Source organism: Manacus candei, unplaced genomic scaffold, assembly GCF_025592945.1.
Source record: "Manacus candei isolate 608988 ecotype Guabito, Panama unplaced genomic scaffold, ASM2559294v1 h1tg000070l, whole genome shotgun sequence".
Taxonomy (NCBI): domain Eukaryota; kingdom Metazoa; phylum Chordata; class Aves; order Passeriformes; family Pipridae; genus Manacus; species Manacus candei.
Genome location: NW_026138118.1, coordinates 2,075,028 through 2,099,209, shown reverse-complemented (window position 1 = coordinate 2,099,209; position 24,182 = coordinate 2,075,028). Strand labels below are relative to the sequence as shown.

The 24,182-nt window shown below is 53.0% G+C and overlaps 1 protein-coding gene across 3 annotated transcripts; it reads right to left on the bottom strand.

Moving 5' to 3' along the window:
- Positions 1–4,541: 4,541 nt before the first annotated feature.
- On the bottom strand, positions 4,542–18,861 carry FAM76A (family with sequence similarity 76 member A). Of its 3 annotated transcripts, none has more exons than XM_051807213.1 (10): positions 18,722–18,860; positions 17,223–17,287; positions 16,406–16,460; positions 15,740–15,892; positions 14,667–14,824; positions 14,174–14,260; positions 13,386–13,517; positions 8,179–8,314; positions 7,651–7,752; positions 4,542–6,380 (listed from the first exon to the last, which is right to left on the bottom strand). In XM_051807213.1, exons 1-10 carry the CDS (start codon positions 18,800–18,802, stop codon positions 6,294–6,296), a joined length of 1,056 nt encoding a protein of 351 aa, XP_051663173.1. In that variant the 5' UTR covers positions 18,803–18,860; the 3' UTR covers positions 4,542–6,293. The 3 variants fall into 3 exon arrangements, with proteins under 3 accessions (XP_051663173.1, XP_051663175.1, XP_051663174.1); XM_051807214.1 differs by lacking the exon at positions 4,542–6,380 and adding an exon at positions 6,395–7,520 and having other exon boundaries at positions 18,722–18,861; XM_051807215.1 differs by lacking the exon at positions 13,386–13,517.
- Between the last annotated feature and the right edge of the window lie 5,321 nt (positions 18,862–24,182).

The following is a 24,182-nucleotide window of genomic DNA, read 5'->3' as shown; positions in this document are numbered from 1 at the left end:
CAGCCCCAGACACAGCACTGGTACCGCTCTGGCACTGCCTGACAGCCCCACATGGCAAAGTCCAGCAAATGGGAATTGCTGCACAAACAACTCCGGGTTTGCCTGGCAACAGCCTCCTCCAGCTCTGTCCTGAGCTCCTGCCAACAAAGGGAACATGTCAGAGCCCCACGGCCAGCACAGCCACAGCAGCCCCCGCAGGGAGGGAGCACATCCCAGTTTCAGATGTCCCTGGTCACTGCTCCTTGTCCTTGTCCCCTTCCCAGGGCTATTTTTAGGGTGTTTCGCAAACACGAGGCTGTTTTTTTAGGGTGTTTTGCACCGAGGGTGTGGGGTCTGTGTGGCTCTGGCCACCCCGAGGTTTCTGCTTCTCTTCTGCCACCTGTGTCACTTCAGAGGCACAGTTTGGGGGTTTCACTGCAGCTGCTCTCGGGGGACCCAGCCCTGCACTGCCCTGGGGCTGGAGGGGCTGATTCAGCCTCTGTCCCTCGGTCCAGCTCCAGCAGCAACTCCTTTGGCCCTGGACACAGAGAAGCTGTGGCTGCCCCATCCCTGGAAGTGTCCAAGGCCAGGTTGGATGGGGCTTGGAGCAACCTGGGCTAGTGGAAGGTGTCCCTGCCCATGGCAAGGGGTGGGACAGGATGAGCTTTAGGGTCCCTTCCAACCCAAACCATTCCAGGATGATTCTGTGATTCCCCCTGAGGCTGCAGCTCTGTGTTTGCTCTGGCTGAACAGTCAGCCTGGAGTGGAAAATCCATCTCTTCCTCTGCAGCACTGAAGGTAACACAGTGTAAGCAAAGCAGGGCAGGGGGGCTGCCTCTGTTCCCCCCTTTTTGCCCCCTAAAAAGCTCTGGCTATGAGGGGGACAGGCTGAGATGGACCTGGGCACCCCAGGGCTGGGGAGTGTGTCAGGCCCTGATCCAGCTGGAGATGCTGCCAAGTATTTAATACAAAAATATCCCATCAGAAGACACAGAGGGCTGTGCCAGGAGGATATTTATCCCTGTGTGCTGAGCAGGGGCAGGAGGGGCAGAGCGTGGCTGGGTGGGCACTAACCCACGGCCCCAAGTGCCACATCCACATGGCTTTTAAACCCCTCCAGGGGTGGGGACTCCAACAGTGCCCTGGGCAGCTGTGCCAGGGCTGGACAACCCTTTCCATGGAGAAATTTTCCCAATATCCAACCTGAACCTCCCCTGGCACAGCTGGAGGCCATTCCCTCTCCTCCTGTCCCTTGTTCCCTGGGAGCAGAGCCCGACCCCCCCCCGGCTCCCCCCTCCTGTCAGGGGGTTGCAGAGCCAGAAGGTCCCCCCTGAGCCTCCCTTTCTCCAGGATGAGCCCCCCCAGCTCCCTCAGCTACTCCTGCTGCTCCAGCCCCTTCCCCAGCTCCATTCCCTTCTCTGGACACACCAAGTCCAGCTCAAGTCCTTTTCCCACCAGCCTCACTCAGAGCACTTGACATCTCTTCCCCTTTTTGTCCCACTTTGAGCTCATTCCTCCAGGAAATACAACTGCAGGAGGGTTTTCCACGCTGGTTGATTCCCAGCCAGGCTCATTACAATATTAATGGAAAAAGGGTGGCCAGGGAGAGGCAAAACTTCCTCGAGAACAAACCCAAGCCCCTGTTTCCAGAAACAGCAATCCTGGGAAACACACACAAGAGCAGGTAATTATCTGGGGTTTGACAGAGCCCTGGTCATCATCCTGCTGACTGGACAAGCCTGGTGCTCCAGGAGAGCTAAACAGGAAGGGAAGGCAGATTGCTCAAGGTGTGTCACCCCAGAGCAAGGTTGGCTGGGGACAACGCCTGCCTTTTGTCACCAGCCAGCAGTTTTGGGCAGCCCAGATCCCCCAGACTCACTGGGGCTTGGTGGGCTGGAAGAAGGAAGCCCAGAGCACTCGTGGGGTGGAGAAGGGAACTGGAATAATGAAATAGTTCAGGTTGGAAAAGATCTTTAAGATCATCGAGGCCAACTGTCCCCCAGCACTGCCAAGGCCACCACTGTCCCATGTCCCCAAGTGCCACATCCACATGGCTTTCAAAGCCCTCCAGGGATGGGGACTCCACCCCTGCCCTGGGCAGCTGTGCCAGGGATGGACAACCCTCTCCTTGGAGAAATTTTCCCTAATATCCAACCTAAACTTCCCCTGGCACAGCTTGAGGCTGTTCCCTCTTATTTCCTCCACAGCTGCCCCGTTTGGAGCTGTGGAGGGTTAGCGATTCCCAAGGCAGGGAAGGCAGAGGGATGTGGCTTTGGCAGCATAAACACATTAGAAACAGTGGTTTGTACTGGTCTGTACTGGTGAGTGATCCCTGTTGCTCTGGGAATAGCAGCAGGAGGGAGATGTTATCCCCATGTGCTCTGGGAGCTGGATATAGGTGAGGGGGGTCACAGCCAAAACACCTTTGGACTCCTGGGCCAACTCTGAAGGTTTTCTTGGAAGAAGACAAAGGGCAGCTGAGTATTCTTCATGGCAATTTCATGGAAAGAGGGCAAAGCATGACAAAGGAGTAGATCTCACTGGCTGTGTCAGCTGGACCCCTTTACCCAGATTGGGAGCGACACTGAACACTTCCCATCCCTAAAATCCCAATTCCTCACTTCCCTCACCTCTGGAACAGGCCTTGTGCTCTCCTCTCCTGCCTCAGCCACCAAACACAAGTCACTAAAAACTTTATAAGATTTGAAAATCCTCAGTGTTGGCTTTTTGAAAGACAATTTTGAAGCCTGTTGCCTCCAGGTCGTGCTGAGCCAGCACTCCCAGGAATTAGGGAGGAGTGGAAGGGAGAGTGTTTGTGGGTAATTACCAGCTGGTTAAATTGGTTTAATTCTGCTGCAGGTTCAATCCTGCTGTGGGTTCAACTCTTCTGTCAAGCTGCAGAAGAGTTTACATTCATTTCCATACTAAAGTTTCAGATCCTTGCCCTGGGCCCTGCAAGTTTGGAAAGGAAATATTTATTCAAGTAATTACTTAAAAAAAACAAAATCTAATCCTCCTGGTTGGCAGAGCTCAGGAAATGCTTTGCAAGAGGGTTTTGTCGTGCCCTGAAAACCCAGGCACCTCCAGCTCCCCAGGGCAGCTTCTTGGAGCTTCTGGATCTTCAGGAGGGATTTCTGCTGGAAACAGGTGAGGGGCAGCCAAACCTCAGCTCATGGAATGGGCAAAAACACCGACCAAAAACTGGAATTCTCAATTTTGACTTTGATTTCATCACTAGCACATGGCTGAGATCAGTCTGGAATATGAGCAACCTGGTCTAGTGGAAGGTGTCCCTGCCCAGGGCAGGGGGTGGAACTGGATGGCCTTTAAGGTCCCTTCCAACCCAAATCATTCCATGATTCTAAGAAACCTGGGATGAGAAGAACCCTGCCCAGTGCACACCATCAACCTCTGGCCTGAGATGCCAAAGAAACTTGAAGGAATAACACAGAGACTGGAAGAACAACATGATGAGGAAGATTTCATAGAAACTGTTTTTCTTCACTGCGTTTAACTCTCCATTTGGGTGTTTGTCACAATTAATGATTCCCAGAAAAGGGGAATGTTTTTCGTGTGCAACTCCAGGCTTTGAAAAAAAACCATACAGAAACTGCATTTTGAGCTGGAAAAGCTGCTGGGGGGTTTTTCCAACAGAACTAGGGTTTGCCTTTTCCCACCCTGGGAACAGACATCCAAGGCCATGGCAGCTCCTTGGCCTGGAGTGCTGCTCCTCTTCCCAGGATCCTGCACCCACAGCACAAAGAAAGCACAAAATGAGCCTTGTGGGTCCCTTCCAACTCAGGATATTCCATGATTCCATGAAAATTCTCAACTACACTCCCACCAGGACCTGGGGGGCATTTCCCGATGGAAATCTCTGGGGAGGTTTTTGCCCTCCCAAATTTCTGCTGGAAAACTGGAAGCTTTTAAAAAAAAACAACCAGCACCAAACCCCCCACATTTTCCCCCCAGATTTATGGTTGAGGGAAAGACTTTAGAGACACACAGGGGGTTCACTCACCTCATGTCTCAAAAAGAAACAACTCCCTTATCCTCACATTTTGTTTTTCCTGCTATTGTTTCCCCGCTCTGTCTTTGTGTGTTCTGGGGAAGAAAACAGGGAATAAATCTTGGATACAGCTGGATGGGTCCTGGGAAGCTGGATGTAACCAAGTAACAGGGCTCCTAGCAACAGGCTTGATGGGAGGATTTAAAGATAGAAAGAAAAGTAGGAGCAAAGCAAACAATGGGAAAATGCCGACTCCTTCCCAGATAAATCAGCTGCAGGCAGGGGAAAAGGTGCTTTGGTTGTTTTGTTTTTCCTTTCTTTTTTTTTTTTTAAAGCAAACAGAAATTCCAAGCCGCAGATGAAGGGGTTTGGTGTTTGGTTTTTTTTGTTTGTTTGTTTGTTGTTTTGTTCTTTTTTTAAACCACTTTTACAGGTGTCAGTTTGTACAAATCCAAGCGTCCCTCGAAAACCCGGGTTATTACAAACATACAAAGAAACGATGTTTGGGTGCTACAAATCAGCTACACCACGGCGGGAGAGCGATTCCTCACGATTAAAAACCCCCAGGGAACGGTATTTACAGGGCCCTCTCTCCCTCTTTGTTGTTTTTTTTTTTGTTTTTCTTTTGTTTTTTTAAAATTTCCGTGTCTGAGGGGAAGCAGGGGAAAAAAAAAAAGCGAAGCCCCCCCCTCCCTCCCCCTTAAAAAAACCCCCAAACAAAAACTCCCCCCAGTGCACCTCGTTTTTTTCTAAAAAGTATAAAATTGGGTGAGTTTTTTTTTCCTGCTGTCACACTCTCGGGGAAGTGTGACAAGTTCTGGTTTTGCTTGTTTTCACGTCAGAGGTCTCTTAGAAAAAAACATAAAAAAAAGAAAAAAACCAAAAAGAAGAAAAAAACTACATGGCAGTGTCCAATGAAAACGTGCTCCTTCCGTGCCAGAAGCCAACATCATCCCAAAAAAGTGCCTTTTGAGTAAAATCAACTTTAGTAACAAATAAAAAAAAAACCAACCCACAAGAGGGTGAAAAAAAAATAATAATCACAAGCTCTGTTTAAAAGCTTCATCAAAGCCCTGACGGAGCGGCCGCCCTGCAGCAACAGGATGAGTTCTCTTACCTGCCTTCACTCCCTGCTCGGGGGTCTCCAAGCCCTGAGATGTTTCTCCACCCCCTGCCCGGATTTTGGGATGCCAAGGAGCTCCTGCCAGCCTGGAGCTTCCCCTCCAAGTGCCTTTTTTCCACCAAAAGAGGCGCCTGGGGGGCCCCAGCCCAGCTGGAAGGGTCAGTGGTGGCTGTGCTGTTTCGGGGCAGCACATCCCTGGTACAGGGAACTCTCATAGCCCTTTGATCCTGCTGGTTTGGAATCAGCAGTGAGAAAAATCCCTGGAGAGTCCCCCCCCCCCAAAAAAAAACCACTCCCTGGCTCAGGTGGCTGCCTGAGTAAGTGCTTTCCTGGAGCCAAGCTGGCCCCTGCATCTGGAAGAGGCAGGGAAAGGGGGGAGAAGAGGGATCACACCAAGCTGCAGAAGTCATTGAAGCCCCAAAGGTCACCACGTAACCAGGGTGCTGGTGGGGGAATTTGGGATGGGTTTGGGGCTGTATCGTTCCACTCTGGCTCCCAACCCAAAAGCTCTCATCAGAAAAACAAGGAAACACAAAACCAGGCAGTTTGGTCTGTCGAGTTGACAGAGAAAAGAAGAAGAAAAAAAAAATCCAAAACAAAACACACACACACAAAAAAAAAAAATCTTCCAAGATAAATACACAGCCCCCATTTTGGAAGCATCTTCAAAAAAACTGGATCAACCGTTTGTCAGCAGTGGCACAACCTCCCAGGAACATCTGTTGGGCTGGTGAGTTCTCGGCTCCCTTTTGAAGAGGGAACAGTTCAAGGGGAAAAAAGAATCCAGGTCCCACCACGCCCAGCTCCCGCTTTATCTGCGGAACAACTGGCCACAGCAATTCCCTGGCAGCAGCAGGCTGGGAACCAGCAAGGAGCCCCTAATGCAGCAGGTTCCTGTTTGCTCATGGAAAGGGCTGGCAGTGGTAGCAACTGGCTAGGGAAAGATTTCTCCCAGAAAACAGTACTTCAGGGGGGATTTAGGAAGGCCTGGGACCTCTCCCTGCGGATGGAAACCGGCCACGCTCGAGCATGCTGTCGGAAGGCAACACACATCAGGAATTCCCATGGAGTCCACGGCAGTGGGACAGTGACAACACGGAGGTTTTGGCTTCCAGGGATCCAGCAGGTCTCCCAGACTCCTTGGCTAATGCTGGGGAAAGCTCCCAGACTGGGGGGTTGGCTTTAAGGGGAGGTTATTGCTCCCGACTTCTCCGGCTTTTTGCCTTTCGACAGGGCAGCCGCTTGCTTCAGGAGTTCTCTGTTCTTGGCCTGGGAACAGGGAAAAGGGGTGTTTAAGGGTATGGATCAGCAGAAGCTCTTGGGTTCCCAGAATTGCCTGGGCAGGAGCTGCTGGCATCCTGCACAGAGGTGGAAAAGGAGGCAGATGTTGAGCTCACCTCTGACCACCTAGAAGGGGCTCTCCCATCCCAGCTTCCCCCCGAAAGGACAAAGATAAAATATTAAAACCTGAGAGAGCCTGGTCAAAAAAGGATCCATATGAACAATTCAAGGCACCTAGAGTACACTCTGAGAGGATTTGAGCTTTTATTCTGGAATCAGTGAAACTTCCAGAGCCCCAGCCAATACCAGCAGAAAACACTTGGACACCAGAGATCAGGGCAGTCCCAGCCAGAGCTGAGCCCAGCATGGAAATCCCCAGGAGAGGCAGGTGGCTGGGACACAACTGCTCCTGGAGCTGATGCTTCCTTCTCCTCCCTCACAGGGAGCAGGAAGCACAGCCAGCCCTCTCCACACCACACACAGATGTTCCAGCCTTCAGCCAGGCAGAAGGATGAGCATGGTCAAGGGGATATCACAGGCACCAGCACTCTGACAGCAGCTGGAGGCTCCAAAACCTGCCCTGCACTGGGATACTTCCCCGGGAATATTGGATGGAGGAGGGGCTCTTTCCTCAGAGGCAACAGAAGCCTTTTGTCTCATCCCCTCCCACCTCTCATCGCTGGGGCTTTAGATCTTTATATACCCAGAGTAATTAAAGGGTGCAAAGTTCATTTCTCTGTCTGATTTCTCCCCCTTTGACCTGATCCCTTCCATGGCTCGGGCTATTCATGCTGATAATCGCTGTGTCTCCAGGGCCCTGGCAAAAATCCTGCTCTCCCTGTTCCCTCCAGCTCAGGGACTTCTTTATTTGGACTAGAGAGATACAGGGCTAAAGGAACTGCCAATTGTTCCTTTGTTCTCCCTCCTTACTGGTCACACCAATCACAAGGAGGCGATTTAGAGGTGCAGGGAGCTCACAAAGGTCCTGCAGGCTGGAAAAACAAGTTCAAACCTGATTTTGGCAATAGGTAAAATGAGTCTGATGGTTTCAGTCTAGTCCATGAGGGACACAACACAGCACTTCACAACACAGTAAGTGTGAATGGAGGTTGGAATGCAGTGCAGAGGCTGTAGGATAGGGATGAGAAGGATTAACAGAGCCGTGTGTGCAGGAGCTCACGGGGTGTTGTGATCAGGAGTGTCCTCAGTCACTCCCAGATAAAGCACAGCCCAGCAAATTGACCCAAGAGTGTGTCACCTGTAACTGCTCCATGACCTCCTTGTGTGTCTTCTCCATCTGGTTCATCTTTGCCCTCATCTGTGATTCCTGGTACTGCAGGTCGGCTTTCAGCTCCGTGATCTGGGGAGAAACCAGGAAGGAGCAAGGCAGCTGGAAGAGGCAATGAATTCCCTCCCCCCCTCCTTGCCATGGAAAACACCTCTGCAGAAGGTGTGTGAGACTGGCTGAGGTCAGAGACATGCCTGGGGAGTGCAACCACGCCAGAACCGTGGCCCTGAGCAGCACAGGGACTGCAAGGAGCAGCATGTTCACTCCCAGTCTTGCCCACACACAGAGGTCTCCAAGAGAGTGGTCAGGAAGTGACCCTTTATGAAATGAGATCTCCTGGGTGGGTCCAGAGAGCCTCTTGGCTTTGGACAGGAGACAGCCTGCAAACAGCCAGACATGCTCTTGCTCACTCCAAGATAAAAAGCCAGGCTGTGCTTTGGAGTGTGATCTGTGAGAACATTCCAGCCTGCTGGGGGGGAAGCAAGCCAAGGGCTGTACCTTTTTCTCCTTCTCCAGAATCATCTGATCCTTCTGGTGCAGCATCTTTTTTAAAGTAGCCACTTCCTCCTTCAGCTGGGCAATGATGACAAAGTGGTCGGTGCCAGGGGAGTCCAGGGCCAGGTCTGGAGAAAAGCTGCAGCAAAAAGAACAGGGAGAGGCTCTCAGCACAACTCTCATTTCCACTGAGTCAGGGGAAACTCCCACGGATGCATTCAGATGGGAATCGTTTCAGGATCCTTCAGGATCCTTTTTTCAAACCAAAGAGCTGAAGACAGCAATCAGAGAAATACTGAAACTTTTATGATCCCTCTGGAACTCCTTTGCTCGCAGGCAGTCCTCGGATGCACGGCAGAACTTCCCACTGAATGTAAACAAACATTCTGGCAGGGAGGGGACATGAAAGAGAAACAAATAACGCCCAAGTTCAACAAACAGAGCAAAGGGAACAGCTAAATTGAAGTCAGCACTGTCCTCAGCAGGAAAAAGGGGTAAAAAACATGCTGGACTTTGTATTTTGGTTCTGCCACGGTAAAGCAATTTAGGGAGAAGCTTCATTATCTCAGAGCAGGAAAAACTCTCTGGGAAGACAGAGAAATAGCTGAGCACATCACCTGTACACCACCAGGTCTCTAATCATAAGCAACCAGCTGGGAACTTATCTGGACTGGTAAATCACAAACCTCCCTACGAGACACCAGTGACCCGGGGCAGCCACACACAGTCCTGTGCTGCAGGAATATTCTGGATCATAAGATACCACAAGCTGCAGCCAGAGGCCCAGGGAGCTCACCTGATTTTTCCCTGCCTTCTGTTCCACCCCTAAGGCTTGTTTTTATCTCCTGGTGCTAAGAGGGCAGTGCACTCCCAGCCACACACACCTGAAATTGCTGTATAAAAACTGAGCAGCAATAAGACAACAAAGCCTAACCTAGAAGATGGACTTCAGGTCTGGTTGTTATCAGATAAATAAAGATAAATCACCAGGGTCACCTGGAGCCTGACTCTTTTTTTTTTTTAAAGCCTCCAGAGTAGGTCATCACTGAGCTCTAAAGCTGGGAGCTGCAGCAGGGTGTGGCAGGCACGTGTGGAAGGCACGGTGTGAACCCAAAATTCTGCCTCTCTCAAGGATGTTTCCACCTCTGAGCTTTCAGTTCCCCACCAAGGCAGAGAGTACCCACTGCTCACCTCACACGGGGTCTCCTCTAGCGCCTGGAAACGATCCATTTCCTAATTAAAAGCACAGCCTGCTTTGACTGGACTCGTTAGCCAGGATGTGGCAGGAGAAAGGCTCCTTCCCCCACTGTGCTGGGGATCTACAGAGGGGAACTAAGCAGAGGCAGCTTCCCAGATCTGAGAGTCAGAGGATGGCCCTGAGGCGCTGGGAAAGAAAGCCTGGCAAAGGAAAACTCGGGACTGAGGGGCTGCAGGAGACAGCCCGTGGTGGAGGAGCCTGGCATGGCTAAAACGTGCTGACAGCAGAGCCCACACCGAGATGTGACAGCACTCTGGGCACGCTGGATCCATTTTAAAACTGTTCCCGAGTAGTTTTCCCAAGTGCAGGCTGTGCAGGGTGATGGTGGGAGCTCCATCACCTTCCTGTGTGCAAGCACGTTACCAACAGCAGCTTTAATTTCCCACTCAGTGCAAATATGCTGGGGAGGAGAGAGAGAAATCAAAAAAACCCCAGCCTCCACGGAGAAAAAAAGGCTTCCTCACCATTCCCTCTGGCTAAAAACAATCCCTTGACATACCACTCCTTTGCCCAGGCACGCTTCCCTCCTGCCGTGCCCTGGGGGGATAAAGAGTGCTGGGAGATGCTCCCATTTCCCTGAGCAGCTCCAGCAGGAAAAATTCCCTGCTTGGCAGCTCCTGCTGCCCAGCACATCGTGGAGCAGGGAAGGTGAGAGCCAGCCCTGCCACCCAGTGGGGAGAAGGGACAGGAGGGACACCAACCTTCCACAGAGCACCCACCAGCTGGGAACGAGGGCTTGGAGTTATCAGGGATCCCCTGCTGGAGGGGGGGGGGAAGATAAAGTATAAATAAATATCAGGCAGGTATTTTCCTGTCCAGTTGCTGCAAAATGCCCCCTCAAATATGTCAAGGTGCTAATTAAAAAAGCAGCTTTTTTTTTTTTGATTCACTCTTCTTTTATATTTTTTGAAGGTTGCCAAATGAAAGGTTCCTCTGTCTTTAAGGGAGCAGCCTGAGACTCCAAAACTGGAAGGAAAACTGCCAAATGCAAGTTGCTTCATTCCTTTAAAAAACCAGATCAAGAACTAAAACAACCAAGCAAAAAAAAAAAAAAAAAAAAAAAGAGCCATATCCTCTATACAAATAAACTCAGCATCCCTGCCCCTTGGGATAGGTCGGGGGGCATGTGCTCCCCCTGTTCAAACAGCCGAAAATGCACGTTGCTAATTAAAGGGGAATTGATGAGCTCCCGTTGTTTTCAGTGCAGACAGAGGACAAAAATGGAGCTGTTCCAAAGGCACCTGCCTCTCTATTGACTGGAACAGAAACCAAATTGACTGCTTTAAACTCCACACCTGTTAAATGGCTGAAATTAGGCAAAGCAAATGCCAAGCTTAAGGATTTTGCTATTCAAGTCAGGCTGGCGTGAAGAGGCACAGATCAGGCATGGAACCAGCATCCAGGTTTCACCTCAGACAAAAACCACCTAGAATACAGCAGCCAGCCCTGGGCCCCAACACCAGGAGAACCTGGAGCTGCTGGAGAGAGTTCAGAGGCCACAGAGATGCTCCAAGGGCTGGAGCCCCTCTGCCCTGGAGCCAGGCTGGGAGAGCTGGAGAAGAGAAGGCTCCAGGGAGGCCTTGGAGCCTAAAGGGGCTGCTGGAGAGCTGGAGGGACTGGGGACAAGGGATGGAAGGACAGGACACAGGGAATGGCTTCCCAGTGCCAGAGGGCAGGGTTAGGTGGGATATTGGGAAGAAATTCTCCCCATCCCTAGAAGTGTCCAAGGCCAGGTTGGAGCAACCTGGGCTAGTGGAAGAGGTCCCTGCCCATGGCAGGGGGGTGGAATGAGATGGGCTTTAATGTTCCTTCCAACCCAAACCATTCTGGGATTCCAAGAAAAACATCTCTCACATGCAAAACTCCATCCAGGCCAAAGGACCAGCATCTGGACCCCCACTCCCCCCACCACCCCAAAAGCTGGTGCAGTTCAGCCCAAGTCCCACAGTCTTAATCTTTTTAAAGCCAGGACTCTTCTATGCAAATGAAACCTTTTCTATACAAAATGAGGACCCTTTAACAAGGCAACTTTGCTGCTGAGCACCCTCAGGCACCGCTGCCCTCCCCCAGCTGTCGCTGCCTGGTGTTAAAAGCCCAATTTAGCACCTTGTTTGCAGTGAGAGAAGAAGGGGCCACAGCCTGTTCCCCCTGCAGAGCCTGCAGTATAAAAACAAGAGAGGATGGGGACATCAAAACTGCCCAAATGAGGACCAGAAGAGCTCCAGAGGCTGGAGGTGAAGCCAGAGCAGGACTGAGGGGCAGGATTAGTAAGGCCAAGTCTGCTGCAAGATGTGCTGAGAGCACTGTGAGGGAAAACCACCGCCCCTGCAGCAGGGCCAGAGCTATTTGCTCCTCCCAGAGCTCCCCCAGGACAAACCATTCAACACCACCCTTTAAAGGACTGTTGGGAATCGCCCTGTCCCCACAGTCACAGCCACTGGGAGCAAGAGCCACCCAAAATATGTAAGCAAACACATGCAGAGAGAATTCTGTAAGACCCAGTAAAGGAATTCCTATAGTATCCAAAAAGTATCCAAAAAGGAGCAACGATTTCAGATAAGCTGGACCTTGTTGGAGGTGCTGCCAGAGTCAACTGAGCTCAAACATGCCCAAATTTTGCCCAGGTGAGGCTGCACCAGAGGTTTGGCTGGAGCCAGGAGACACTGCACAGGAAGGTGGGGCTGCTCTCAGCAGTGAGGAGGTGCTGGTTGTGCCACCCCACTCCTGACTGTGCTGCTGCAGACCCCACGCCCAGGCTCTGCCCCAAACTCCAGGCTGACTCTGGGGAGGACAATCTTACAGAAAATACTGTAAATGGGGAGGGTTTTAGGGGTTCATCCTCACAAAAAAAAAAAAAAACAACCTCAGGAACTCCCAAACCCCATTCAATGAACCCCCATTATTATTCCACTCAAGACACATGTGTCTATTTAAGGCAGCTGCAGCTCTTGCCTTTTCTGCAGCACGTTGCTGGAGCTCTTTAGTTGCTAAATTTACACTCAGTTTGTTACTGGGATTCATCAAAAAAAAAAAAAAAAAGCCTGTAGCAAGGCCCACAGCCTTGGCAGGAGCCAGACTGACAATATCTGACACTAGAGCAGGAAGGAGGCACTTGATTGCTCCAATCCATGCTCCTGTTTTCTAAAAGAATGGCTTGAGCAACCCCAGAGCACAGGACATTTCAGGGTTTGAGTGTTTTTAAGCCAGCAGGGCTGTTACAGGGAGTCATGAGATCTCAGCCCAGGATTTAATGGGGAGATAAAAACACTTGGTGCTGTCCTACAGCCTCTCTAGAGGGAAAGCTGCAGCAGGACTGAAGGGCTGCCCCAGTTCTACCAGCAACCTGTGTCCAGCCTCTCCTTTGGCTCCAGCAGCGCTGAAGGGAGATGAATTCTGACCCCTCTGTGCTCAGCCACGGCTCCCAAGCTATATTTAATCCTTACATTTTTTCAACTTTTTAGTTACAACACTGCTCAGGTGGTAAATGGTCTTGTGGACCACTCTGTGGGAGCCACTGCCCTGCAAAGTCACTGGAGGTCTATTTTATAGAATCATGGAATGGTTTGGGTTGGAAGGGACTTAAAGAAGATCTCGTTCCACCCCCCTGCCATGGGCAGGGACACCTTCCACTAGTGCAGGTTGCTCCAAGCCCCATCCCACCTGGCCTTGGACACTTCCAGGGATGAGGCATTTCCCATGGGAGCATTTCAGACATCAACACTGACTAGGTGTCAACAGCATCTATAGGAGAGATTTGCTCTGTGATCTCAGAGACATTCAAGGCAGGTGGTGATGAATTACCAGGGGCTTTACCAGACCCTTTGGCACTAACTACGCTCTGGTCCATGCTCCCAAATCCCTGCTGTTTAGAAAGAGATCCATGGAGAGGGAGAGTTCCCGTGTGTGAGGCAGTTCCCAGGGAGGGAGGGGAGAAAACAACAGGTGATCTCACTTCAGGATGTCAGTGCCTTGAGCAACAGGACAATGGTGGGCCCCGAGAGCCTGCTGGGAAGCAGCCCACTGCGCCAACGTGGACGGGGCCCTCTGGATAAGGGGGCAAAGCATCTCGGGAGAGGAAGGAACGCTGAGAATCAGAGAGGAAAGGCAGGAATGAAAATATGCATGTACAAGACCACAAAAACACAAATCCACCTTAATCTCCTGTTTCTGCTAGTGACCCCCCATCCTGCTGCACAGGCAGCTGGTGACAACGTGACCCAGCACTGAGTGTGGCAGCAGAATGGGGTTGGATGCTCTCACAGAATCATGGAATGGTTTGGGTTGGAAGGGACCTTAAAGCTCACTTCATTCCACCCCCCTGCCATGGGCAGGGACACCTTCCACTAGCCCAGGTTGCTCCAAGCCCCATCCAGCCTGGCCTTGGACACTTGCAGGGATGAGGAGTCCACAACCTTTCAAGCAAAGCTGTTTGGTTGCTCGTCCCTCCCCCAAAGGCAGGAGGGGACATGGGAGGTGGGTCTGGATCCTCTCCTGTCTTCCGAGGGTCTCCCTGCAGGAGCACAAACCCTGCAGGTGCTCAGTACTCTTTTCCTCTTCAAACCTGTGTCTAAATGCCAGGCAACACTGGCCTGCCAGGTTCTAGTGCAGCCCCTCGAGGGCCCAAAGCCCGAGATCCCTGCTCTGGCATAAGAGCTTCCTGCTGTTCACACACAACTCTGTCTCAGATAAACTCAGCAAACAAACCCACCCACCCACAATTTCCCCATGTAACAAGCTCACCTGTCACCATTGGCAGATATGGCGTCAAACTTGGCTTTCTTCTTTGGGATTTCGTTCTGAATGGAAGAGGTGGATAAGGTTTTCTGGCTAGAAAAGAAAGGAGGAAATTGTATGTCAGAACCTGAATGACTTTCAGTCTAAGACAGAGAGAGGCAGATAAATATTCCCACCCACTTTGATCCCATTAAAACAATATTTCCCGGTGCAAGAAAGAGCGATAAAAAATTCATTGCTTGAAGAGTCGCTGGAGACTAAAAATAATCAGAAAACAATGAGTCAGGCAGAGCAGCACGTGGGTGAAGAACTCCTGCTGAAAAATCTGCATTTTAATCATTACATTCTACAAATGCAACTTCCACTGTGTACAAGTTCAGCAAGTCAGATCACTCGGAAGCACAAGTCTGCAGCACAGCGGGGTTTAAAAACAAGCAAAGCCTGGCTTAGCCAGGTCCTCCTGCACTTAGACAGTGCCCAAAGCCTTCCCCAAGGTTACCTGTTGTAGTGGCTGCCACTGCTGAGCCTGCTGAACTGCTCCTTCTCCTGCAGGCTGGCCCGGGAAGAGCTGCTCAGGTGTTTGCACTGCTCTTTGGTCTTCTGCAGGACCCGTTTGTAGGACAACGTGCACAACCAGCACAGCAGCTTCCCATCCACCTGGAAAGGGAGGGAGAAAGGAGTTTGGGCTTCTTTTTCCTGCTCATAAAGTAAATAGAGGAAAGGCAAAAAGCACCTTCAGGCTTAAGATCACATATGAACAAGCAGGGACTCAAAGAGGATCCCCTGGATGGACACCAAACCAGCAAGAGGAGGCTCAGCAGGACAGGGATTATCAGAGCAGCCTCCTAAATGAGATGTTTACAGTCTGCAGGAAGCAGGCCTTGGGAATACAAACATTGGGAATACACACCTCCTACAGAGCACTTGGGGTGTTTAAGCCAAGGCTGTGCAGAAGCCATGGAATGGGGTTCCTGGTGGAGGTACAACAGTCCCAGCTCCTTCTAAATATCATTCCCCATCCCTCTCCCCGAGCAGCACCTCCCTTCTCACTCAGAGGCCTCTGCTCCTCTGCCACCCCTTGGGACAAATCTAAGAGATCTTTCTCAGCAGGTCTGGCAGAGGAGCAGAAGGGGCTTAAAAATTAAACAGCTCTAAAGCACAGCAAAGCTCAACTCCCCAGAAACACTCCATAACCAAGGGACAACCCCTTTTGGAACCATGGAATGGTTTGGGGTGGAAGGGACCTTAAAGGTCATCCAGTCCCACCCCCTGCCATGGGCAGGGACACCTTCCACTAGCCCAGGTTGCTCCAAGCCCTGTCCAACCTGGCCTTGGACACTTCCAGGGATCCAGGGGCAGCCACAGCTTCTCTGGGCAACCTGTGCCAGGGCCTCCCCACCCTCACAGCCAACAATTCCTCCCCAAAATCCCATCTAACCCTGCCCTCCGTCAAGGTGAAGCCATTCCCCCTTGTCTGATCAGGAATGCTGGAGAAGCCGTGAAGGAGATGGGCAGAGGATCACTGTGATGAGCCCTTTCCCCTTTCTAGCCTCCTTTTCCAGCAATACTGACCTTCTTCCTGTCGTCCTTCCTGTCGAAGGCACACTGCTGCTTGCACTGCTCACACGAGTGAGGGGGGCCATACTTCTTCTCCGAGTTGGTGCAACGCTGGCACTTGTTGCCAATAAATGCTGCTATGATGTTGCAGTACTGGCAGGGCTTTGGCTTCAAGAAACAAGAACAACTGATTAATATGTTGCTCCTTCCCCTCCTCCCCATGATTTCTAATTTTTCTTTCCTCCTATGACGCTGATCCAAGAGACATAACTCCATTTGGACCCCTGGCCTCCAGCTGGGTGTATCTATCCATGGCACCCAAGTGCTGTGAAATCTTTAGAAAAACGTCTAACACCCAAACAGAACCAATCCAAATCTCTATTTCAGACTTCAGACAGGCAGGAAATAAAGATTTATCACTGCTTCCTGCAGCAATCTCAGTCTGTAAGCACACTGCTGTTTCTGCTGGGTATCGAACAGATCATTTCCTGGCCTTAAATGATGCAAAGCTGCTCTTTTTCGGCGCTAAAAGAAGAGAAAAAGTCAAAGCTTCACGCTTGAGTGACCTGTGGTATTGATCAGTCATGCTCTTACAGCAGAGCCAGTCCATAAACTGCTCTGGGATTTCAGCAGGATAAAGATAAGAGAGATGAAAGGAAGAGAGGCTCGTGAATCACTTACTGTGCCGTAGAGCTTCACGTTCTGAGCACACTTCTTGCATATCGTGTTGGTTTTGCTGTTAAAAAAAACAAAGGGCAGGTCATTCCATTGACACTTCCTGACAGAAAATGAAACCTCTGTGGTTGGGAATCCTAGGATCCCTGGGTGTGATCCCAGCCTCCCCTCTGCTCCATCTCTGGGACACACATATCAAAGTGCTCTTCCTAACCCCATCTGGCTGAGCAAAAGTTGCCAAAAAGTGGCATCACTAAGAGGTGTCTTTTAATTAAGGCATCCCCAGATGATACCAGGTTTTTTTGTCCTTATGAACACAGGATTTGATCACTGACTAATTGGGAGCAGGAGTGATTCAGCACCATCCTGGAGGATGAGGGTAAGGCAGGTGAGGACAGAAGTGTATTTGTCAAGCAAACACAGGAAGGAACACCCCACTTGGCTCTGGGTTTACCTCAGTCCTCCCTCTGACTTGTCAAAATGCAAAAAGGCAAAAGCCCAGCTGAAGGAAACACGACAGGAAGGAAGTTCTGGGTACCAGAAATCAGGTAAGAGGAAAACTCGTGGGCAGAAGCACCCAGAGCCTTCACTGGAAGATGCATCTGAGCGCTGACCAGAAATAAAACCCAAGCAAAAGGTGTGACCCAAGGGCACTGCAGACACTGGGACTCGCCCAGCAGACCTTTGAAGGCGGGCAAAGGTCCCCCAGGTATCCCATGGCAGCAATTACGGCTCAGTCAGCAGAGGTGTGGAAGCACTACAGTCACCCAGGTGTGTCTGCTCCACAGGAAACATGGATCTGCCCAGCTCAGCAGGCATTTACCTTTCCTGCTGGAATTCAGTCCTGCAGTAAGTGCATTTAACAATGGGGTGAGCAATCCGGCACTCCTGCAAGGACACAGGTGTTCAGTGAGCTGCAGTGCTGCTCCCACGCTCCCATTCCCCACATCCCACAGCTCCTGCTGCCCTCCACTCCCAAACACTTCCTGCCTTTAGTCATGATGGACAAGGAAGGGTGGCAGGGATGTGTCACAGGTGAGCCAGGAGTGAACTGAGATCCATGACCGGGGTTTGTTTGTGCCGGAGCAGGGGCACGGGGTGGCCTGGGCTCCCAGGGCAGGAACACACAATCCTGCCTCACTTACTCACAGCTCTGCCCTCCAGCAGCTCCCGGTGCCTCCAGCCCTGCTCTCCTCCCATCATAGCTCTCTCAGGCTCCCCACACTCACCTGCTTTGCCCCAGAGGTCCCACATTACTCCAGTTCCTGCCCCATCTCATCCCTGATTTCATTCTTCCCCACCTAGACTGTGCCCCCAAACCCACCTCCTTCTTTCAAGGTACCATCAGATCTCCCATTTGTGTCCCCAGATGCTCCCAAACCTCTCAGGACCCCCCAAACCCTCCACACCTCTCTCCTTGCTAAGAGCCCTCCTCACAAACAGCCCTTCAGGTGCCCCCAGGCCCTCCCTCAGGAACAGCCCTCCATGTCCCCCCAATATCCCCATGACTCCCACTCCAACACCCTCCAAACACCCCCAGCACCCCCAAACTGCCTTCAGTGCCCTCAGGTCCCCCTGACAAACAGCTCCTCTCAGCGGCTCCCCAGATACCCCCCTGACAGCCCCCAGGCTCTACCCCTGTGCTCCAGCCCCTCCAAACCTCCCAAATGTTCCCAGGGCCTCACCTACACTCCCCCCCGCCCACCCCACAGACCCCAAACAGCCTCACAACTCCCCAGTCTCCATAGATACCCCCAGTGCCTCCTCACAAACAGCCCCCCAATTACCCTCAGTCCCTCTAAGAGCCCCCCGACCCCTCAAAAACACCCCCTGCCTGCCCTCCCTCACAAAGAGCTATCCAAGGGGTAAAAACCCCTCAGCCCCCCCACAACTACCTCACAGACAGCCTCTCCCAGCAGCTCCCTCACAAACTACCTCCCCAATTCCCTCATAGACCACCCCCTCCAATTCCCTGACAAGCTGCCCTCCCCAGCCCCCTCACAGACCGCCCCCCATCAGCCTACTCATCAACTGTCCCCCCCAAGCTCCCTCAGTTCCCTCACAACCCCCCACCCTCAGCTCCCTCACAAACAGCCCCCCAAAGACCACCCTCCACGATTCCCTGACAAACTGCCCTCGCCAGACTCCCCCATCAGCCCCCTCATTAATAACCCCCCAAGCTCCCTCACTCAGACTGCCCCCCCAAGTCCCCTCACAGCCCCTCAGTCCCCACACCGCCTCCCCCGCGTCCCTCCCAGCCCCCTCAGCGCCCTCCCCCTCAGCCTCCCGACCCTCCGCCCGCTCCCATCCCCAGTCCCGGACCTTGCAGAGCTGCTGTCCCTGGCTGAGCGCCTCGAAGGGGAAGCGCTGGTGGCACTTGGTGCAGGCGTACAGCGCCGCCATCCCGCCGCCCTGCTGACAGGCGCGGCCCCGCCGCCCCGCCCCGCGGGCCCGCCCCGCCCTCGACCGCCACCCATTGGTTGCGCGCCGCGTCACTCATGCCGCAACAGCTTCTGATTAGTTTGGAGTGCCGTCAATCAGGGCGGAGGGGCGGGACGGAGCCGAACGTCACGTGGGAGGGGGCCTGCGGTGATGCAACCGCCCGGCCCCGCGTGACGCGACGCGCGGGGGAGGTCTCGCGAGATTTCGAGCGCGGGGGCGGGAGAACCCGGAAGTGGGGCTGGAATGGAGCTGATGTTAACTGGGCTGGGACTGGGAACAGGGCTAGGCCAGGGCCGGGGGAAAGGGCTGGGCCGAGACAGGGCCAAGGCAAGGGGCTGAGCTGGGCTGGGAGAAGGGGCTGAGCAGGGCCAGGGCCAGGCCAAGTGGAGTTGGGTCAAGGGAAGGGGCTGAGCTGGGCTGGACTGGGAGGAAGAACTGAACTAAGCCAGGGCTATGAGAAAGGGTTGAACTGAGCTGGGAGAAGGGGCTGAGCAGGGCCAGGCCGGGGCTGGGAGAAGGCAGCTGAGCTGGGCCAGGCCAGGGCTGGGAGAAGGCAGCTGAGCTGGGCCAGGCCAGGGCTGGGAGAAGGCAGCTGAGCTGGGCCAGGCCAGGGCTGGGAGAAGGCAGCTGAGCTGGGCCAGGCCAGGGCTGGGAGAAGGCAGCTGAGCTGGGCCAGGCCAGGGCTGGGAGAAGGCAGCTGAGCTGGGCCTGGGCCAGGCCAAGTGGGGCTGGGTCAGGCATAGGGGCTGAGCTGGGCCAGGGCCAAAAACCCATCCCTGGAGGTGGCTCTCTGTGCTCTGGGATGGGCGACAAGGTGGGGATGGGGCACAGGCTGGACTTGATCTCAAGGGTCTTTTCCAACCTCTGGGATTCTGTGAAGGGGCTGAGCTGGGCTGAGGGAAGGGTAAAGGAGGGGGAGGGATGGCAGGGCTAAACCAGGACAAAGTAAAAGGGAGATGAGGAACTGGAGTGTGGTGGGGGAGGGCAGAGGGAGGAATGGGTGTTGGATTAGGGCTGGAAGAGGAGTGGAAGCTGAGTTAGAACTGGGCTGGGGAGATGAGGAGCTGCTGCAGTGAGGGGAAGGTCTCTCTGGAGGTGGGTGAAGGAGGGTCAGGGCTGGGGGAAGGAAGGAAGGAAGCAGAAGGAGCAGGGGAGTGTGTGGAGGAGGAGGGGATTTCTCCACCTTTAGGGGGAGCAGAGCCACGAGGAGACAGGGGCAGGGCAGAGGGAAAACCGTGGCTGGAGGGGTTGAGAGAAAGAGAATTGGAGGAAGAGGAAGGGAGAACGAGGCAGGAGGTGGTGTCTGCAGGGAGAGGAAAACCTCCACCTGAACTTGCTTCCCCCTTTGCTCTGGCTCCAGCAGCTGCAGCTGCTCACCCACCAGTCCCAGGCACAGCCAAGGCTGGGATTCCAGGGGTGGGTCTGCCCCTGGTGTGGGGAAGGGTCGGAGCAAACTGCAGCTCCCTGTGTTTGCAGCTTGGCAGCAGCTCCAGATGGGAGCACGGGGCAGGGGGAGATTTGGCCCTGTTTCATTTCTGAAGTGGGGTTGGACTCGCTGCAGCCAGGGCAGGTCACACGCTGCACACACACAATAAATGCTCATTTTTTTCTCATCCAGTAATTGTCATTTTGTACAATGTGACACAGGGGAGGTGCTGTGAGCTGACAGCCCAGAGGAATGGGGGAATTACAGCATTTTGGAGTTAAAAACTCACTCTAAAGCCAAGACAGAGCGAGCAAAAGGCAGTAACTACTCACAGTTGTGTTAATAAACCCACGGTGTGATCTGCTCCTGTCCTCCTGCACCCTTCCCTCTCTCAGGCATTCAGGGATACCTTGGAATCTTTGGGAAACTTCTATCCTTACCTTTTTTTTTTTTTTCCCCTACACCAGATGACAGAGTATTCCCAGTCCTGGCTGGTGCAATTGGAAGCTGAAATCTGAGCTGCTCAGGCTTTCCCAGGAAGGACCGGGGGAGTGTCTTGGGTTTTTAGCTTGGCTGCGTGGGTGTGCATAATAAACCCGGCTTCTGCTGTGCTTGGCTACCTCGGGGACTCGTTCTAATCACCGGGCAAATGTGCTGTGTGTAGGAGAAATGCTTAATTTCATGAAATTAGCCGCATTGTGCTGGATGCCGGGCGCTGATTGGGAAACATCTCGTCGGTGGGAAGCGGGAGGCAGAGCTTGGCAGAGGCGGGGGATGGCTGGGAACAAACCCCGCCTCGCTGCTCAGGGGCTGCCGCGCTCCCGGGAAGGGTTTTGGGGGACGAGGAGGAGGCGGAGGGCTGGGGCCGCCCGGGGTTTGGGGTTTGACAGCGCACCTGGAGGAGGGAACCGCCCGCGATCTGTTACAGGAAATCCTGGAATGGTTTGGGCTGGAAGGGACCTTAAAGCTCATCTAATTCCACCACCCTTCCCTGGGCAGGGACACCTTCCACTAGCCCAGGTTGCTCCAAGCCCCATCCAACCTGGCCTTGGACATTTGCAGGGATGGGGCAGCCACAGCTTCTCTGGGAAACCTTTTCCAGTACCTCACCACCCTCTGAGTAAAGAATTCCTCCCTAATACCCAACCTAACCCTGCCCTCTTTTAATTTGAATCCATTCCCTCCTATCCTACCAAATAAAGCCTAAAAGTCAGGGTGTGGGGGTGGGTGTGTGTGTGGAGTGGCAAAATACCTCGGGCTGAAAAGGAGAGGGAATGGTTTGGTTTGAGCCCGTGAACAACAGACCTGCCAGAGCAGGCGCCAAGGGAGAAACATTTGGCTGAGGGAGAGCGTTTGTAAAGCTGCTACTGAGGGAAGTGTGAGAAGGAACCTTTAGGAAGCCGCTGCCTCGGTGATTTTCCAGGAGAGCTGCGCTGGCAGCAAAGCGGCTCCGAGCTTTGCAGAGCTTGGAAGGCTGCTCAGATTAATTGGATGCACCATTTCATCGTGGAAACGGTTTGGGCTGGAAGGGATCTTGAAGATTAGCTCATTCCACGCCCCTGCCATGGGCAGGGACGTTTATTTGTGCCCCAAACCCCCTCTGGCTACTGTGTGAGGCAGCAAAAGTGACGTGGGGTCCCCTGGATTGTGGTCTTTGCCATCCTAAAGTCTCAGGGTTTTAGATAAAACATGTCCTTCCCCTCTGTGAACCACCTGCTCTGTCCTGGGGAGATCCAGCCCCCCTGGAACCCCTTCCCCAGGGTGTAGGAGTGTTGTTGGGAGCTCTCCATCAACCTCTCCAACTCTCCCCCCCCCCACCCCAGGTCGTCTGGAGCATTTGAGAGCCAAGAAGTTGCCAAGGCAAGTTTGATTCAGCCCCTGTTCCCTGACACCGTCTGTGGTTCTCTGTAAATCACTAACAGATAATAATTTCATATTCTGGCTCTGCGTGTCCCCTGCCTGCTGAATAATTACCTTGTTTTGTGCGAGCCGTGAGAGGTTTTCACAGATAATTCATCCAGCGGGGAGAGGCAGCCAGATTTTGGGCTGGAGCACATTTTCTGGCCACCTGGCATTGCTGCACAAAGGTCTGTGCTGGAGCACAGCTGCCTCCGGAGGGAAGTGCCGTATCCAGGACAGCCGAGGGCAGGGCGAAGAACCAAACCCGGCTGAAATCCCGGCCGCCCTCCCTCGGAGGATAATTTAGCTTGGCAAGCCCAGCCCACCCTGAATTGCTGGATGTGTGGACAGATTGATCCCACAGATCTGGATGCTCTCAGCCGCAGAGAGGCCGTTTCACTGGAAACAGGATTCCTCCCAGGAGCGGTTTGTGATGGTGAGCTCTGTCTGGGCTCGCTCCCCACGGCCTGGGGGGGTTGGAGCCCAGTGTGGAGCTGGGATTGCCTCAGGGTTCCCATCCCCATGCCAGGGGTGAGTTGATGTGGGGCAGGAGGAGAAGGGATCATCCCTGTGCCTGTATCCTGGAGCCTCCCAGAACCAGGGGAATTGCTGGTGTCCCTGTGCCTGTATCCTGGAGGCTCCCAGAACCAGGAGAATTGCTGGTGTCCCTGTGCCTGTATCCTGGAGGCTCCCAGAACCAGGGGAATTGCTGGTGTCCCTGTGCCTGTATCCTGGAGGCTCCCAGAACCAGGAGAGTTGCTGGTGTCACTGTGCTGAGGGGGCTCCAGCCACAGAATCACTGAGGTTGGAAAAGAACGCCGAGATCGTTGAGTCCAACCTGTGCCCCATCCCCACCTTGTCACCCAGCCCAGAGCACTGAGAGCCACCTCCAGTCTTTCCTGAAACACCTCCAGGGGTGGGGACTCCACCCCCTCCAGTGCCTCACCTTTTTGTGAAGAATGAGACATCTCAGCCCTGTCCTTCACCCCCTTCACCCGACAGAGAGCACAGAGTCCCCTTTGGCATGGACTCCATCCCATCACAGGGACATTGTTGAGTTGAAGCCACACCTCACCGTGACTGACAGCCCTTTGCTGAGCATCTTCATGAATCAATTCCCAGAGAAGCATCAGGAGAGCATCAGGCAGGACAAAGAAGCTGTTTGGAGGCTCAGGAGAGCCTGTGAGGTGGCCAAACAGGCTCCCACCTCCAGCACAAGCCACCACCAGCTTGGACTTTCTCCAGAGGGATCAGTGTGCAGGCAGACACCATCTCTGCCGGGTTTAAGCACTGGAGCACCAACCTGAAGGAGAAGTTGAGGGTCTCAAGCGGGTATGTGGGAGGTGGGTACCAAATCCTCTCACCTTTCACTGTCTGGGCAATGCTTGCTCCCTTAAAGCACCAACCTCGGCTGATATTTCCTCGTCAAGGCATCAAATTTGGGAGGTTTCCTGCTGTTCTGCAGGCAAGGTGCCTCTTCCAAAAGCAACCTTAAATGCAGACCTTCAGGCCAGCTTTGCTTCCAATAAGCAACAGGGTTTGGAGTGGTTGTGCTTTGCTGTGCTCTGCAAAACCTGGAGCCACTCTGAGGTTTGGGTGCCCAGGGAAGTCTGGAGGTCACGGCTCAGCCGGGCTGGGAGCCAGAACCCACGGCTGGCTCTGCAAACCTCCCTCCAGGTATGTCCTTTCTTGTTTTCTCCCTTTTCAAATATCATAAATGGGTCTTTCTTTTTTCTTTTTTTTTTTTTTTTTTTTTTTAAGTTCCCAGCCATCCTGAACTACCCACGCTCGGAACTGCAATATCCCTCCTGCCACAAATGCAGAATTTCAGTAAATGCTTCCTTGGGGGTGCAAAACCTCCAGCTCTCAGAGCCACTTGCGTGTTCAGCAGCAAATTCAGGACATCACCTCTCCAAAGGGAGCCTGAAAGTCACGGTCCCCTGAAAGTCAAAGCATGTTTTATTGACTGCAGTCAAGAGAATCAAAGATCTGGAGACCTGGACTCCCACGGAATAA

What these genes read in the sequence shown, in the direction of transcription:
- FAM76A (XM_051807213.1), bottom strand. Translation starts at nt 18,802, where the DNA reads ATGGCGGCGCTGTACGCCTGCACCAAGTGCCACCAGCGCTTCCCCTTC. An exon ending in CAAGGCACTGACATCCTGAA is followed by an intron (nt 8,315 to 13,385) that starts GTGAGATCACCT and finishes TTTTTGCTGCAG; the next exon opens with CTTTTCTCCAGACCTGGCCC. An exon ending in AGGTCATGGAGCAGTTACAG is followed by an intron (nt 6,381 to 7,650) that starts GTGACACACTCT and finishes CCCTGTTCCCAG; the next exon opens with GCCAAGAACAGAGAACTCCT.